The following is an 18935-nucleotide window of genomic DNA, read 5'->3' as shown; positions in this document are numbered from 1 at the left end:
GAGCTTTAGTTGTTTTTCTAAGCCCCAGGTTATATTCAGAGCCATTTTGCTTTTAGCCCTGTGGAAAATTCTATTAACAAGAAGATGCTTTTAAGAGTACTATCATTTATAGCAACCACTATATGCCATTTCGTCATATTATCATCCTAGGAAAATAAAATGGTCTGTCTATGTTTTTGTATGTCTGTATGGACAGAGGAATGTATCTCTTTATTTATCTGTCTAACCATCTCTGTCTCATTGTCTATTTATATCTCTATGTATTTATCTGTGTTTATGTCAATTTTTCTGTCTATCTCTATCTATACTCCTATCTACATTCACAGATCTACACTTCCAATAAACGCTCACCCACATACATAAGAATACATTCAGACACTCAACTACCCACCCACCCACCCACCCATCATCCATCCATCCATCCATCCATCCATCCATCCATCCATCTGTCTGTCCCTCCCTCTGTTCATCCATATACCTGCATGCATATATAAATATATATATCAAAGGATGCATCTACTCTTTTCATGGGACTTGGGAGGTAGACACCCCCAAGTGTTTTTCTCCTTCACATTTGTCCCTAGGGGCTTCTTGCTGTTCCCTTGCATTGAGGAATTTCAGGGCCAGCATGCCTTGGTGAATGTTTCTGTTTTATTTCCATCTCTTTCTAGCCTGTCATTGTGCTTGTCCAGTCTTGGATGTTCTTTGAGGCATAGATATATGCAGAGCAAGCTTAGTTGCTAGTCTAAAACCAGGTACACTTTTGTATGTATCTTTGTTTGATAGATTTCTGCCTGACTTTATTTTTGTGTGTGTTAGCTTTGGCTGACACTGTCCCATTTTACCTTTCAAGAACACTGTGTATAAGATGCCGAATTTCCTAATAAATTTTTTAGCATCAGCTGACAGCTTATGCACACAACCGTTATCCCAAGCTTTCCTGTCTTCTCTAACTTCTTCTCTCTTGGTCATCTGTCTCTCAGGAACCTGCAACTGCAGGAGGAACTTCTGGTCTTGGACAACAGGTTACTAAACAGGGACATCCCAGTACAGGGGAAATGGTTAAGTATGGACCTCAAATATTGAGGCATTAGAGAAGCCTTATGCCAGATAGAAACAGTATTGACTAATATGGTCAATTGGGTTTCATATTGATGGGTTTGTGAGAATTAGATACACACTTGTTCAGAACCAAAGTATGACTTTGATTTATTTTTGTTCCCGTACAATTCCCCCAAACCAAAAAATAAACAAGCAAGAAAGCAAACAAACAACAAAAGCAAAAAAGGGCTGAGGATAAGAAATTAGCTTCAGTTCTTAGATTATGTTGTTTTCTGATGAGTTAGAGGCCAAGGGAAATGATTCTCTTTCAGTTTACCAATTTCATTTTATTTTTGATGTTATGGTCCTCAAATCACATAAAATGTTATTACTTTTTTTTCCATCATGGACCTGGTTTTAGAAAAGGAAATATTTCCCCATATATCAGGGACTCTGGGAATGCTCCAGACAGGCCTAGCTATCCCTTAACAACTTGTCTGTAATCTAAGATACACCCAAGACTGTACCTGAGCAAAATCAAGATTCTTCTACATTTCTCCCTTTTTAACTTTGGAGCTCCTTCTTGTCAGTCTTCTGGGTAAGGTGCATACTTGTTCTGCCCCTAGATAGGTTTGGAAGATGTGATGTGCTCTCCTGAACCTTGAAGAAACTGGAGTCCATTCCAGTGTCACCAACCCCTAGATCATGCCGTTTTTTCCTTTTGGTTGTGGTTTCTTTTTCTTTTTCTTTTTTTCTTTTCCTTTTCCTTTTTCTTTTTTTCTTTTCCTTTTCCTTCTTCCTTTCCTTTTCTTTTCTTTTTCTATTAGATTTTTCTTCATTTACATTTCTTTTTTTTTTTTTTTTTTTTTTGGTTTTTCGAGACAGGGTTTCTCTGTGTAGCCCTGGCTGTCCTGGCACTCACTTTGTAGACCAGGCTGGCCTCGAACTCAGAAATCCGCCTGCCTCTGCCTCCCGAGTGCTGGGATTAATGGCCTGTGCCACCACGCCCGGCTACATTTCTTTTTTATTAGATATTTTCTTCATTTACTTTTCAAATGCTATCCTGAAAGTCCCCTATTCCCTCCCCCCACCCTGCTCTCCAACCCACCCACTCCTGCTGCCTGGCCCTGGCATTCCCCTCTACTGGGGCATATAATCGTTACAAGACCAAGGGCCTCTCCTTCCATTGATGGCCTACTAGGCCATCTTCTACATATGCTACATAAGCAGCTAGAGACACGAGCTCTGGGGGTACTGGTTAGTTCATATTGTTGTTCCTCCTATAGGGTTGCAGATCCCTTCAGCTCCTTGGGTACTTTCTCTAGCTCCTCCGTTGTTCAAATGCTATCCCCTTTCCTAATTTTCTCTCCAAAAAACCCCTATAGTGTCCCCTTCTCCCCCTGCTCCCTAAACTACCCAATTCTTCTTCCTGGCGCTGGCACTCCCCTATACTGGGGCGTCTTTTTTTAAGGAAAGATAAAATGGTCTTTCAGATACTTGCATTCATACAAATTCTGGGAGTGTTATCCTATACTGAATCATCTATATTTGGTCTCCTGTCTGTAGTTTGTTTACACTGACAGCATTTGAATCCTACTATCCCTAGAATATATGTAGTCTTGGATTATAAAATTCCTGTTGTGAGGATTTTGATTGTTGCACAGGTTTGTCATTTTGACTTTTACCTGCTTTCCATGTATAGGCCCCTGAGGGTAAAAGGCCTAGAGTAACAATTCCTCAGAGCTGCATTCAGGAGTGACTGCTGCCCCCTCCCTGTATAGCACAGGCTGAAAATCCCTTCTAAGGCCAGAACTGATTTTCCCATTGAGGAATATGTAAACATTATTGTTGAAGTGTGGTCTTGTCATCTCTAGTTGGTTTTTCTAAGCTGTCAGTGCTTTGCAAGTAGGTGTTAGTGGTATCATTTTGATTCTGTGACAGTTGCATGCATCTACAGCATAGGTTTTCACCATCTTCACAACTTCACAGACTTTCTCATTCCCATTTTACCCATAAAACACTTCCCATGAAGTTACCCTTTAGGCAGTGATGCATTTTCTCTGATTTTTCTAAATGTCCCACTGAATTTCTTTTGGGTTGCTTGCCTGTGTGCTGGTGGGGGATTATCTGCTGGTCCATGGGCAGCTTCTTACCAGGGAAAAAGAGGAAAGCCTTCATGAGGAGCCATCAACTTGTCACAGAACTTAGGGAAGGGTTAGTGCCTCCTGAACAGATCTATACATCCATACATCCATTCATTCATAATCCACCCATCCATCCGCATATCCATCTATCTAACCATGCATGCATCCATCCAATTTTGCACCCAAGGAGCTAAAGGGTTCTGCACACCTATAGGAGGAACAACAATTTTAAATAACCAGTACCTGCCCAGTTGTTGATGGTACATTGAGGGATACCGTGTAGTTTGGTGCTTTGAGGGATACAGTGTAGTTTGGTGCTTTTGCTTAGGTCGCTGATTTGCTGTGAGTTGGTAGATGTCTTTGGCATGCTTTCTTTTAAAAAAACCGTTTCCCCATATTTCTCTTTGTGTACCTTCCCTGTGTATATATTCCAGGTCACTCCCAGATTCAAGATGTGTTCAGTGATATGGATGTGCCATGCAGTGTACAGCCATCCAAACATAGCTCCTTTTCTGCTTATTGACTATTTTGGAGCATGTGATTTATTCTCATTTCCAAATATTGTTTCTCAGACAAAAGGCTCAAGTTGTGCCAATATGCATGAACAATCATAGGTATCCAGCAGGCAGGACATTGTTTAAAAGTTTTAGGGTCTTCCTTAATAATATCCATACTCTGAACTTGGAATAAGCTTTTGGATCTTCAAAGCCCACTCCACCCATGCTGACACACTTACTCCAACCAGTCCAGATTTTCTAATACTTTGAAATCATCCTACTCCCCGGTAACTAATTATCAAAATATTTGATCCTCTGTTGGCCAATCTCATCGAACCCTACATCCTTTCAGTAATTTTCTTCAGCATTTCATGTGTGTCGGGAGAGATGTGTGCCAGTGGGTCTCATGTGAGTGTGCTTTTGCAGGTCCTTCCGTTTTGTTCTTGTGTGTTTGAGTGTACATACTCTGTACTCATGCATGAACAACCCTTTGGTATCTCCCAGGTTTATATGAGAACTTGCAGGATAGGAGGCTATTTCCTCCCACCATGTACGTTTAGGTTTTGAACTCAGCCTTGGTGCCTAGGGTTTTTAATTGCTTCAGCAATGTGTTCTTGCTTCAGGCAGTCTTTTGTTATTCTTCTTAGTAGAGGGGCCAACAATTATCTTGCTTCTTGAATCTAGTTTCTACTCCCTAGGAGGAAGGGTCTGCACCATCCTTGTAATTTTCAAACCTAATTTATGTTTTTTGGATATGGGGTACCCAGCCTGTATCAGCCTATAAAATTGGATGGATGCATGCATGGTTGGATAGATGGATATATGGGAGGATGGGTAGATGTATGAATTAATGGATGGATGGATCCATGGATGGATTGATGTTGATACTTTGTTTCTTCATTCCTCAGTTCATTGCTTAGTTATATCCTTTGTTCTGTGTGGCCAGAACTCATGGATTTCTTTTTTTCCCCTGGTGGCTGCTGCCTACAAAGTGATGGGTGCGGGTGCCATTAGGCAGCAGTGATTAAATTGTTCTCCTGATTTTATACTTTCAGTCAATGTCTTTCTGATTTTCTCCCTTGCCCAATTTTCATCCACAATATCTTTCCTTCCCTTTTTATCCTTTATCCTTTATTTTTTTGACCATTGCCTTGTCCCACACTCTTGTCTTTTGTCCATTGCCACCTCCTCTCGTGCCTTTTCTGTTTACTCCTTCTTTCTCCCTCTTTCTCCATATCCTCAGCATGTTCCTCCTTTCCCCTTTAATGGTTATGTCTTTGTTCCCCTTTTTTATTGCACTTCCCCACTTTGAGTGCCTGCGTTGTCCCTTCTTTTATCATTCCCCCATTGTTAATAATGTATTTTTATCTTCCCATTTAAAACACTCTAAACCATTGTCCCATTTACATTATAGACCGTGTTCTATCTTCCTGAACGTGTTTTCACTTCCAGACTACATTAGTTTCCCAGTATTGTTTTTATTTGTTGTTTTGATGGTGGTGGTTTTGGTAGATGATGTCTTTGCCATCATCCTCATCATTGGTTTTTTTTTTTGTTGTTGTTTGTTTGTTTTTTTGTATGTATGTTTGTTTGTTTGTGCCATGGTCTTTATCCAGCCAGTATTGTCTGATACTCTCATATGGTTCTATTTTTTGCTTTCAAAATACTGGGATTGAATCTTTTTCAGTTATCAGAGACAGATGTGCAATTTCAAAGCATTTTCATTTCTCCTTTTGACAATACTTTCCCTGTTGTCCATCCTTTTTATGTCTTCAAAAACGTATTCACCTTCCAGACCTTTTTTTTACTCTTGTGTGTCTTTCCCACCAGACCCTATCCCTTCATTTTTTTAACCCTTCCCCATATATTCTCACGCTCTCCCCATTGCTCCACGCATATTAACTCTCCTTGTTCTAGGCTGATCTTACGCTTTTCCATATCTTTATCAAGTTCTCACCCACTTTCTCTCCATGAACCATTTGTAAATAAAGGACCTCGTTTTTTCCAGTCTTCTCCACAGTGATCTGTTTTTCTTTTCCAGCATCTTCCCTTCTCTCCCCTTCGCCCGTGTTAAATCTTTTCCTGGTGCCTACTTTGCAAGTAGAGTGTTTGTAGTAGAACCCTCAGAAGAGAAGGGATACGGAAATTCCTTCTTGTTCAATCCAATTTAAAAGTCTGTTCCGTGCTTTACAACTAAAGCTTGCTTATCAGTTACATGTAAGTTCCTCCACTACCTCTGGGTTGCAAAAGTCTAGCCTGTGTTGGTGTTTAAGTTTCCAACATCTTGGTAATGGGTGTCGCAGTACTTGGCAGCCGGGAGCCAGCATCCACAAATGGGCATCGGGGTTCCGTTTCTGGTGCCACAGGCTGCTTTTAAGCCCCGCCTGTAGGGGGCGGTAGAGGAAGTTTCTCACTTCCGGTTCCCAGAAATCCCTGTTGTCTGATTGGCAGCTTGGGCCGTTGGGTCCGAGGCTGAGGCGCCAAAGCACTGAAGCCTTAACGGCTTTCTCGCCTGGCTGAGGAAGTTTCTCACTTCCGGTTCCCAGAAATCCCTGTTGCCTGATTGGCAGCTTGGGCCGTTGGGTCCGAGGCTGAGGCGCCAAAGCGCTGAAGCCTTAACGGCTTTCTCCCGTGGCTGGTGGGCTTTCTCCGAGTTGAGGGCCGGCTCCTTCGATTCCAAGTGTGGGCTTCGGCCCAGTGGACCCCTCTGCTCACCATGGCAGTGAGTAGAATGTTTCTCGGGATTTGGCCCAGCAAGTCTTCCTCTCCTTGGCCGTTTCCTCCTCCCCCTTCAATGATGGCCCTCGAGGGCTTCTGGAACCTTCTAGTTCCTTGACTTCTGCCTGAACCCCAGGGGTTCTGGTGGTGGGATGCTGAACCAAGTGCTGGTTTATTACTTACTCGCGATGTCTATAACCAGCCTTCTGCTTTGGAGTAATTTTTAAACATTATTGATTTTTGTTGGAAGATATCGGGAGTGGTTTCCCTCCCTTCTTCCCTCTTTCCATGGTCCTTCCTTGTTCCCCTCTCTTTACAAGGGTTTTCACACCTTTTTGTTCTCTCCCACACTCTGCCTCCTCCCAAGGTCTGCCCCCCTTGCCTTTCCCTCCCCTTGTGTCATCATTCACCCAGGCTCCTGGGCAAGTTTATTTGCTTTCCTACTGCCCCAACTTTTCTCTCTTACATCTTTGTTCCACTCCCCTGCCCACGCTCTCCCTTCCTCCCCCTCACTATCCCTATTTTTTTTTCTGTTTTTCCCACTCATTTTTTTCCTTTCCTGCACCTTTAGGTTTTCTTTTGTGTCTTTTCCAGGCTTTGTAATACTCTTCCCATATCATTCTCAATTTTCTAACTTATTTCCTTTCTAAATTCTGCTTTTCTTCACATTTTTCCGTTTTCTTTTTTAAACATTTTTTAACATTTATTTTTATTAGATATTTTCTTTATTTACATTTCAAATGCTATCCCAAAAGTTCCCTATACCCTTCCCCCCCCCCCGCCCTGCTTCCCTACCCACTCACTCCCACTTCTTGGCCCCCGCAATCCCCTGTACTGGGGCATATAAAGTTTGTAAGAACAAGGGGCCTTTCTTCCTAATGATGGCCCGACTAGGTCATCATCTGATACATATGCAGCTAGAGACAAGAGCTCCGGGTTTACTGGTTAGTTCATATTGTTGTTCCACCTATAGTGTTGCAGACCCCTTCAGCTCCTTGGGTACTTTGTCTACCTCCTCCATTATGGTCCTGTGTTCCATCCTATAGATGATTGTGAGCATCCACTTCTGTATTTGCCAGGCACTGGCATAGCTTCACACGAGACAGCTATATCAGGGTCCTTGCAGCAAAATCTTGTCGGCATAGGTAATAGTGTCTGCGTTTGGTGGCTGATTATGGGGTGGACCCCTGGGTGGGGTAGTCTCTGGATGGTCCATTCTTTTGTCTTAACTCGAAACTTTGTCTCTGTAACTCCTTCCATGAGTATTTTATTCCCTATTCTAGGGAGGAATAAAGTATCCATGAGTTGGTCTTCCTTCTTGATTTTCTTGTGTTTTGCAAATTGTATCTTGGGTATTCTACGATTCTGGGCTAATATCCACTTATCAATGAGTACATATCAAGTGACTTCTTTTGTGATTGGGTTATCTCACTCAGGATGATATCCTCCAGATACATCCATTTGCCTAAGAAGTTTATAAATTCATTGTGTTTAATAGCTGAGTAGTACTCCATTGTGTAAATGTACCACAGTTTCTGTATCCATTCCTCTGTTGAGGGACATCTGGGTTGTTTCCAGCTTCTGGCTATTATAAATAGGGCTGCTATGAACATAGTGGACCATGTGTTCTTATTACCAGTTGGAACATCTTCTGGGTATATGCCCAGGAGAGGTATTGTGGGATCCTCCGGTTGTACTATGTCCAAATTTCTGAGGAACCACCAGACTGACTTCCAGAGTGGTTGTACCATGTTGCAATCCCAGCAGCAATGGAGGAATGTTCCTTTTTCTCCACATCCTTGCCAGCATCTGCTGCTACCTGAATTTCTGACCTTAGCCATTCTGACTGGTGTGAGTTAGAATCTCAAGGTTGTTTTGATTTGCATTTCTCTGATGATTAAGGATGTTGAACAGTTTTTCAGGTGTTTCTCAGCCATTCGGTATTCCTCAGTTGAGAATTCTTTGTTTAGCTCTGTACCCCATTTTTTAATGGGTTTATTTGAATTTCTGGAGTTCAGCTTCTTGAGCTCTTTGTATATATTGGATATTAGTCCCCTAAGCCTCCATATTTTGGACAGTTTTTTTTTTTTTTTTTTTTTGAGTACAGGTAATATAGCATGGAGTATATCCCGACTGTAATTTATGGTCTTTGGTGGCTCAGTTATTGAGTTTGTCAGTTTCCACTGGCCTTTATTTATAAATGCTGCTCTGGATCTATGTTCTTTTTTTTTTTTTAAGATTTATTTATTTATATGTAAGTACACTGTAGCTGTCTTCAGACACTCCAGAAGAGGGAGTCAGATCTCATTACGGATGGTTGTGAGCCACCATGTGGTTGCTGGGATTTGAACTCCGGACCTTCGGAAGAGCAGTCGGGTGCTCTTACCCATTGAGCCATCTCACCAGTCCCCTGGATCTATGTTCTTATATATTCAGCACTTGATTGTGCTAGATCTTATTAATTTTGAATTACCTATGTCCCTTAGCAATTACTTGTGGTATTAGAGCATTAGAGCTCAACTTTAATAATGTCCAATGTGTTGTTTTCGTTTTGGATATCCAGACTGTTTGTATGTGTGTGTGTGTGTGTGTGGGGTGTGTCCTTTGGACTGAAAGTCTGCATGTTTGAATGCCTGCATGACTGTTTGTTATGTATGTAAGAGACATACACAGAGGTCCGTGTAGTGAGCAGGAGAGAGGCAGATAAAACAGGAAACAAGAATCACAAAGTGAGAGACAGAGAAATAGAAACAGGAATAATTAATTAGATAGAAAAAATTGTATAGAGTTTGTTTCCTGTTTCCTCTTTATGTGTGTCGCTGGGGCTGTAAGCCCTTGTACTTCAGACAGGCAAAGAGATTTCCAAAGAGAGCTTTCTGGAGATGGTTCTTTCAATCTACAATGTAAGTTTTAGGATGGTACATGTGTGCCATGTTTGATACCAAGCCCCCATGGCATTGTACCCTTGATTTTTCTGTGTATAGTTTTTTTTGTTTGTTTGTTTTTGTTTTTTGAGGCCAGAGATATACCTGCAATTATTCCTAAGTAGATGTCCTGCTTTTACATTGTTGGTTTGGATCAAGTCTTTGCAAATATCCGTGGCCATTCTTCACATTCCTCTGTAGCTAAAACAGGTTGTGCTATTGTCTTAATTGTTTCCTTGGCTGGAGTCAGAATCCCTATGCCCTCACCACATCCTCTATAATGCTGTGATTTCAGAATTTGCTACCATTCCCACTCTGGACTCCCTTTTTCCCTTCACAGTAAGCAAAACTTTGAGATTAGCATCTGTGCTGAGCTGTCCTGAACTCCTGATCCAACTGCTGCCTCCTTTGTAGTGGAGAGATAGCATGGGTGTGCATTGCTTTGTAGTACTCGAATTTCGGGGGTGGGTCTTATCCCTCTGAAATACACATATCCTCCTTACAAGTGTTTTTCTTATGATGTTATCCACCGTCATGTCTGGAAAGCCTGTGAAGAGTATCACTCACTAGGTTTTCATTCAGTTGTTTGACTTTCCTTATATATGTTTTGGCATCCCAAATGTGTTATATGGGTCTTAGATGCACTTTCAACAAAATGGTACTGGCTATGTGTGTATATATAGTTCTTGAGCATGGGTGCCAAGGCATCCCTGACACATCAGCAGCATTCTGTTTTGGTCCCTTTTCTATAGGAACCTGGTGTGTGCTTGCCATTGGCGAGGGGCGGGGGGTTGGAGGGACTTTTTTTTTTTTTTTTAGTCTTCCACATCATGGTGGCATTTGCCAGGGTGTGTGTAAGGTTTGATGTTTGTAGATGATGGAGAAATTGTCCCCACTGAAGCATAGTAAGAATGCTTTGGGATGCTGCAAGATAAGTGAGACCAAGGAAGATAGTCCTTTGAAACTGAGAATTATTCCGACCAAAGTACCAGACCTGCTGAGGGTAGAAACTTCCAGTAGAAATAGTATTAGTCAGAGTGTTTTCCTTTGTGGACAAACTGTAACCTTGGAATGTCATAGGAATCCCAGGGCTTTTCTAGTTTCTCTGTGACAAGCTGGATGGATGTGTGAATCTGTCCTGATGGTCATTAGAAGCCAGGGATTGTAGAGCTTAGTGGTTTCATCCTGTGGTCCCTGTACATCCTGTGTGTGGAGAGCTCCTCAGATGAGGCTCAATTGTGCTCATTTTGGAGCAACCAGTTTTCTACTGAGCCTGTGTCTCCTCCTTGTTTTTAATGTCTCTGACAGTCACAGTGCTTTTGAGTGCTTCTTTCTACTCTTCATTTGTTTGTACTGTCTGCATGTTCTGAATTTGACAGAGTTGGCTTATTAGATTCATGTTGCTCTTCCTTCCTCAGCATCTATTGCCATGCAAGTTATGTTGTGAAGAATTATACTAATGATAACTGCTACCGAGTTTGACTTCTTATTCTGACACAACTTTACTTTTTTCCTCATCCAAAACCCAAGTTGCTGTGCTGGATACCTGTCCCTGTGTCCTTTGTGGACAGTTACTGATAGCTGGTTGGTGTTAGGATTTTGCATGCCCTGCTCTCAAAGCTTGTGACTGTTATTCATGTCTTATGATCAGTTAGTTTTGTAGCTGAATGTACAGTTGGAATTGGAATGTTACTTTCGAGAACAAAAGCAGAGATCCTTCTTATTATACTGACAGATGTCATCATATTTCCAGAAAAAGCTAGGGCTTGGTAAAATACAGGGCTGACCATGTTCTGGAGTAACTGTGGAAAACCTGTTAGGAGATCAAGGGAATATTTGAGGTAGCTAAATTTAGGATGTGTAGTGTCTGTAGAAAAATGAAGCATCATAGTAAGTCGTGGGCCTCAAAGAATAGATTCCTTCATGTGTCCTTGATAGCAGGTCTCAGTTTCCCAGGTAGGACTTTAATTACTAGGCTTAAACATTCCTCCTTCATCAGTCTTCCACATTTCTGGGACAAGGAAATACTGGGAACTTGGGTAGCCCATGTTTTAACGTTTTCTCTTAATTTATATGTAATGGAGTAAAGAGAGCTTTAGTTGTTTTTCTAAGCCCCAGGTTATATTCAGAGCCATTTTGCTTTTAGCCCTGTGGAAAATTCTATTAACAAGAAGATGCTTTTAAGAGTACTATCATTTATAGCAACCACTATATGCCATTTCGTCATATTATCATCCTAGGAAAATAAAATGGTCTGTCTATGTTTTTGTATGTCTGTATGGACAGAGGAATGTATCTCTTTATTTATCTGTCTAACCATCTCTGTCTCATTGTCTATTTATATCTCTATGTATTTATCTGTGTTTATGTCAATTTTTCTATCTCTATCTATACTCCTATCTACATTCACAGATCTACACTTCCAATAAACGCTCACCCACATACATAAGAATACATTCAGACACTCACCTACCCACCCACCCACCCATCATCCATCCATCCATCCATCCATCTGTCTGTCCCTCCCTCTGTCCATCCATATACCTGCATGCATATATAAATATATGTATCCAAGGATGCATCTACTGTTTTCATGGGACTTGGGAGGTAGACACCCCCAAGTGTTTTTCTCCTTCACATTTGTCCCTAGGGGCTTCTTGCTGTTCCCTTGCATTGAGGAATTTCAGGGCCAGCATGCCTTGGTGAATGTTTCTGTTTTATTTCCATCTCTTTCTAGCCTGTCATTGTGCTTGTCCAGTCTTGGATGTTCTTTGAGGCATAGATATATGCAGAGCAAGCTTAGTTGCTAGTCTAAAACCAGGTACACTTATGTATGTATCTTTGTTTGATAGATTTCTGCCTGACTTTATTTTTGTGTGTGTTAGCTTTGGCTGACACTGTCCCATTTTACCTTTCAAGAAAATTGTATATAAGATGCCGAATTTCCTAATAAATTTTTTAGCATCAGCTGTCAGCTTATGCACACAACCGTTATCCCAAGCTTTCCTGTCTTTTCTAAGTTCTTCTCTCTTGGTCATCTGTCTCTCAGGAACCTGCAACTGCAGAAGGAACTTCTGGTCTTGGACAACAGGTTACTAAACAGGGACATCCCAGTACAGGGGAAATGGTAAGTATGGACCTCAAATATTGAGGCATAAGAGAAGCCTTATGCCAGATAGACACAGTATTGACTAATATGGTCAATTGGGTTTCATATTGATGGGTTTGTGAGAATTAGATACACACTTGTTCAGAACCAAAGTATGACTTTGATTTATTTTTGTTCCCGTACAATTCCCCCAAACCAAAAAATAAACAAGCAAGAAAGCAAACAAACAACAAAAGCAAAAAAGGGCTGAGGATAAGAAATTAGCTTCAGTTCTTAGATTATGTTGTTTTCTGATGAGTTAGAGGCCAAGGGAAATGATTCTCTTTCAGTTTACCAATTTCATTTTATTTTTGATGTTATGGTCCTCAAATCACTTAAAATGTTATTACTTTTTTTTTTCTACCATGGACCTGGTTTTAGAAAAGGAAATATTTCCCCATATATCAGGGACTCTGGGAATGCTCCAGACAGGCCTAGCTATCCCTTAACAACTTGTCTGTAATCTAAGATACACCCAAGACTGTACCTGAGCAAAATCAAGATTCTTCTACATTTCTCCCTTTTTAACTTTGGAGCTCCTTCTTGTCAGTCTTCTGGGTAAGGTGCATACTTGTTCTGCCCCTAGATAGGTTTGGAAGATGTGATGTGCTCTCCTGAACCTTGAAGAAACTGGAGTCCATTCCAGTGTCACCAACCCCTAGATCATGCCGTTTTTTCCTTTTGGTTGTGGTTTCTTTTTCTTTTTCTTTTTTTCTTTTCCTTTTCCTTTTTCTTTTTTTCTTTTCCTTTTCCTTCTTCCTTTCCTTTTCTTTTTCTATTAGATTTTTCTTCATTTACATTTTTTTTTTTTTTTTGGTTTTTCGAGACAGGGTTTCTCTGTGTAGCCCTGGCTGTCCTGGCACTCACTTTGTAGACCAGGCTGGCCTCTAACTCAGAAATCCGCCTACCTCTGCCTCCCGAGTGCTGGGATTAAAGGCCTGTGCCACCACGCCCGGCTACATTTCTTTTTTATTAGATATTTTCTTCATTTACTTTTCAAATGCTATCCTGAAAGTCCCCTATTCCCTCCCCCCACCCTGCTCTCCAACCCACCCACTCCTGTTGCCTGGCCCTGGCATTCCCCTCTACTGGGGCATATAATCGTTACAAGACCAAGGGCCTCTCCTTCCATTGATGGCCGACTAGGCCATCTTCTACATATGCTACATACGCAGCTAGATTCACGAGCTCTGGGGGTACTGGTTAGTTCATATTGTTGTTCCTCCTATAGGGTTGCAGATCCCTTCAGCTCCTTGGGTACTTTCTCTAGCTCCTCCGTTGTTCAAATGCTATCCCCTTTCCTAATTTTCTCTCCAAAAATCCCCTATACTGTCCCCTTCTCCCCCTGCTCCCTAAACTACCCAATTCTTCTTCCTGGCCCTGGCACTCCCCTATACTGGGGCGTCTTTTTTTAAGGAAAGATAAAATGGTCTTTCAGATACTTGCATTCATACAAATTCTGGGAGTGTTATCCTATACAGAATCATCTATATTTGGTCTCCTGTCTGTAGTTTGTTTACACTGACAGCATTTGAATCCTACTATCCCTAGAATATATGTAGTCTTGGATTATAAAATTCCTGTTGTGAGGATTTTGATTGTTGCACAGGTTTGTCATTTTGACTTTTACCTGCTTTCCATGTATAGGCCCCTGAGGGTAAAAGGCCTAGAGTAACAATTCCTCAGAGCTGCATTCAGGAGTGACTGCTGCCCCCTCCCTGTATAGCACAGGCTGAAAATCCCTTCTAAGGCCAGAACTGATTTTCCCATTAAGGAATATGTAAACATTATTGTTGAAGTGTGGTCTTGTCATCTCTAGTTGGTTTTTCTAAGCTGTCAGTGCTTTGCAAGTAGGTGTTAGTGGTATCATTTTGATTCTGTGACAGTTGCATGCATCTACAGCATAGGTTTTCACCATCTTCACAACTTCACAGACTTTCTCATTCCCATTTTACCCATAAAACACTTCCCATGAAGTTACCCTTTAGGCAGTGATGCATTTTCTCTGATTTTTCTAAATGTCCCACTGAATTTCTTTTGGGTTGCTTGCCTGTGTGCTGGTGGGGGATTATCTGCTGGTCCATGGGCAGCTTCTTACCAGGGAAAAAGAGGAAAGCCTTCTTGAGGAGCCATCAACTTGTCACAGAACTTAGGGAAGGGTTAGTGCCTCCTGAACAGATCTATACATCCATACATCCATTCATTCATAATCCACCCATCCATCCGCATATCCATCTATCTAACCATGCATGCATCCATCCAATTTTGCACCCAAGGAGCAAAAGGGGTCTGCAACCCTATAGGAGGAACAACAATTTTAAATAACCAGTACCTGCCCAGTTGTTGATGGTACATTGAGGGATACCGTGTAGTTTGGTGCTTTGAGGGATACAGTGTAGTTTGGTGCTTTTGCTTAGGTCGCTGATTTGCTGTGAGTTGGTAGATTTCTTTGGCATGCTTTCTTCTTAAAACACCATTTCCCCATATTTCTCTTTGTGTACCTTCCCTGTGTATATATTCCAGGTCACTCCCAGATTCAAGATGTGTTCAGTGATATGGATGTGCCATGCAGTGTAGAGCCATCCAAACATAGCTCCTTTTCTGCTTATTGACTATTTTGGAGCAAGTGATTTATTCTCATTTCCAAATATTGTTTCTCAGACAAAAGGCTCAAGTTGTGCCAATATGCATGAACAATCATAGGTATCCAGCAGGCAGGACATTGTTTAAAAGTTTTAGGGTCTTCCTTAATAATATCCATACTCTGAACTTGGAATAAGCTTTTGGATCTTCAAAGCCCACTCCACCCATGCTGACACACTTACTCCAACCAGTCCAGATTTTCTAATACTTTGAAATCATCCTACTCCCCGGTAACTAATTATCAAAATATTTGATCCTCTGTTGGCTAATCTCATCGAACCCTACATCCTTTCAGTAATTTTCTTCAGCATTTCATGTGTGTCGGGAGAGATGTGTGCCAGTGGGTCTCATGTGAGTGTGCTTTTGCAGGTCCTTCCGTTTTGTTCTTGTGTGTTTGAGTGTACATACTCTGTACTCATGCATGAACAACCCTTTGGTATCTCCCAGGTTTATATGAGAACTTGCAGGATAGGAGGCTATTTCCTCCCACCATGTACGTTTAGGTTTTGAACTCAGCCTTGGTGCCTAGGGTTTTTAATTGCTTCAGCAATGTGTTCTTGCTTCAGGCAGTCTTTTGTTATTCTTCTTAGTAGAGTGGCCAACAATTATCTTGCTTCTTGAATCTAGTTTCTACTCCCTAGGAGGATGGGTCTGCACCATCCTTGTAATTTTCAAACCTAATTTATGTTTTTTGGATATGGGGTACCCAGCCTGTATCAGCCTGTAAAATTGGATGGATGCATGCATGGTTGGATAGATGGATATATGGGAGGATGGGTAGATGTATGAATTAATGGATGGATGGATCCATGGATGGATTGATGTTGATACTTTAAGTTTCTTCATTCCTCAGTTCATTGCTTAGTTATATCCTTTGTTCTGTGTGGCCAGAACTCATGGATTTCTTTTTTTCCCCTGGTGGCTGCTGCCTACAAAGTGATGGGTGCGGGTGCCATTAGGCAGCAGTGATTAAATTGTTCTCCTGATTTTATACTTTCAGTCAATGTCTTTCTGATTTTCTCCCTTGCCCAATTTTCGTCCACAATATCTTTCCTTCCCTTTTTATCCTTTATCCTTTATTCTTTTGACCATTGCCTTGTCCCACACCCTTGTCTTTTGTCCATTGCCACCTCCTCTCATGCCTTTTCTGTTTACTCCTTCTTTCTCCCTCTTTCTCCATATCCTCAGCATGTTCCTCCTTTCCCCTTTAATGGTTATGTCTTTGTTCCCCTTTTTTATTGCACTTCCCCACTTTGAGTGCCTGCGTTGTCCCTTCTTTTATCATTCCCCTATTGTTAATAATGTATTTTTATCTTCCCATTTAAAACACTCTAAACCATTGTCCCGTTTACAAGACCGTGTTCTATCTTCCTGAACGTGTTTTCACTTTCCAGACTACATTAGTTTCCCAGTATTGTTTTTTATTTGTTGTTTTGATGGTGGTGGTTTTGGTAGATGATGTCTTCGCCATCATCCTCATCATTGGTTTTGTTTGTTTGTTGTTTGTTTGTTTGTGTCACGGTCTGTATCCAGCCAGGATTGTCTGAAACTCTCATATGGTTCTATTTTTTGCTTCCAAAATACTGGGATTAAATCTTTTTCAGTCATCAGAGACAGATGTGCAATTTCAAAGCATTTTCATTTCTCCTTTTGACAATACTTTCCCTGTTGTCCATCCTTTTTATGTCTTCAAAAACGTATTCACCTTCCAGACCTTTTTTTACTCTTGTGTGTCTTTCCCACCAGACCCTATCCCTTCATTTTTTTAACCCTTCCCCATATATTCCCACGCTCTCCCCATTGCTCCACGCATATTAACTCTCCTTGTTCTAGGCTGATCTTACGCTTTTCCATATCTTTATCAAGTTCTCACCCACTTTCTCTCCATGAACCATTTGTAAATAATGGACCTCATTTTTCCCAGTCTTCTCCACAGTGGTCTGTTTTTCTTTTGGAGTATCTTCCCTTCTCTCCCCTTCGCCCGTGTTAAATCTTTTCCTGGTGCCTACTTTGCAAGTAGAGTGTTTGTAGTAGAACCCTCAGAAGAGAAGGGATACGGAAATTCCTTCTTTTTCAATCCAAGTTAAAAGTCTGTTCCGTGCTTTACAACTAAAGCTTGCTTATCAGTTACATGTAAGTTCCTCCACTACCTCTGGGATGCAAAAGTCTAGCCTGTGTTGGTGTTTAAGTTTCCAACATCTCGGTAATGGGTGTCGCAGTACTTGGCAGCCGGGGAGCCAGCATCCACAAATGGGCATCGGGGTTCCGTTTCTGGTGCCACAGGCTGCTTTTAAGCCCCGCCTGTAGGGGGCGGTAGAGGAAGTTTCTCACTTCCGGTTCCCAGAAATCCCTGTTGTCTGATTGGCAGCTTGGGCCGTTGGGTCCGAGGCTGAGGCGCCAAAGCACTGAAGCCTTAACGGCTTTCTCGCCTGGCTGAGGAAGTTTCTCACTTCCGGTTCCCAGAAATCCCTGTTGCCTGATTGGCAGCTTGGGCCGTTGGGTCCGAGCGCCAAAGCGCTGAAGCCTTAACGGCTTTCTCCCGTGGCTGGTGGGCTTTCTCCGAGTTGAGGGCCGGCTCCTTTGATTCCAAGTGTGGGCTTCGGCCCAGTGGACCCCTCTGCTCACCATGGCAGTGAGTAGAATGTTTCTCGGGATTCGGCCCAGCAAGTCTTCCTCTCCTCGGCCGTTTCCTCCTCCCCCTTCAATGATGGCCCTCGAGGGCTTCTGGAACCTTCTAGTTCCTTGACTTCTCCCTGAACCCCAGGGGTTCTGGTGGTGGGATGCTGAACCAAGTGCTGGTTTATTACTTACTCGCGATGTTTATAACCAGCCTTCTGCTTTGGAGCAATTTTTAAACATTATTGATTTTTGTTGGAAGATATCGGGAGTGGTTTCCCTCCCTTCTTCCCTCTTTCCATGGTCCTTCCTTGTTCCCCTCTCTTTACAAGGGTTTTCACACCTTTTTGTTCTCTCCCACACTCTGCCTCCTCCCAAGGTCTGCCCCCCTTGCCTTTCCCTCCCTTTGTGTCATCATTCACCCAGGCTCCTGGGGAAGTTTATTTGCTTTCCTACTGCCCCACCTTACCTTCCTTGCTTCCCTCCTGCCTCTGTTCCACTTCTCCCCCTCACTATCCCTATTTTGTTCTGTCTTTCTCACCTCGTTTTTTCCTTCCCTGTCTCTTTAGTTTTTCTCCTGTATTTTTTCGAGGCTTTGTAATACACTTCTCCATCTTTCTCTCTTTCCTATATTGTTTCCTTTCGATCCTGCATTTTTGGACGTTAGTTCCCAATTCTAGGTCTCCAATATTTTATGTATGGGTATCTTTTTGGAGCATAGGTAGTTTATATAAGGGTATGTTCCTATTGCTATTTATGATCGTGGACTGATCAGGTGTTGATAGTCAGTTTCCAGTGCAAACTTTCTTTAAATGTTTCTTTGGATCTATGTTTTTATGATCATTTCTTACTTGTACTAGATTTTATGACTTTTGAATCATAGTTATCTGATAGCATTCGAGTGTGGAATTTAATTGAAGTCTGTCTTCAGTAGCATCCAATGTCTTATTTGAATTTTGGTTAAAGTAAGTCTCAGTGTCTGCGTGTCTCTCTCTTTGTCTCTTTGTGTGTGTGTGTGTGTGTGTGTGTGTGTGAGGGGGGAGGGAATTACCATCCTTGTCCTTTTCCTTGCATGTCTGGTTGATTGACTGCCACCCTGCCTCTTTTTAGGAAGTGTAAGAGATACTCAGGTTTGCACACAACACAACAGAACATATGTACAATCACACACACACACAAACACACTGACAAGAGTTAAAGAGAG

The 18935-nt window shown here is 41.9% G+C and overlaps 1 protein-coding gene across 3 annotated transcripts in view; it reads left to right on the top strand.

The window, feature by feature from the left end:
* Positions 1-1014: 1014 nt before the first annotated feature.
* The window catches only part of LOC110286769 (Scm polycomb group protein like 2), a 126435-nt gene continuing 108514 nt past the window's right edge, over positions 1015-18935 (top strand). For all 3 annotated transcript variants that reach the window (XM_085837928.1, XM_085837927.1, XM_085837926.1), the window contains exons 1-2: positions 1015-1061; positions 12374-12451. In XM_085837928.1, the coding sequence (XP_085694054.1) occupies positions 1059-1061; positions 12374-12451 (81 nt within the window). In that variant the 5' untranslated portion in view covers positions 1015-1058. The remainder of the gene's footprint in view (positions 1062-12373; positions 12452-18935) is intronic.

The sequence above is a fragment of the Mus caroli genome, unplaced genomic scaffold (genome assembly GCF_978045245.1).
Source record: "Mus caroli unplaced genomic scaffold, Mus_caroli_1 scaffold_5, whole genome shotgun sequence".
Taxonomy (NCBI): domain Eukaryota; kingdom Metazoa; phylum Chordata; class Mammalia; order Rodentia; family Muridae; genus Mus; species Mus caroli.
This window is presented reverse-complemented; position numbering and strand designations above follow the sequence as displayed.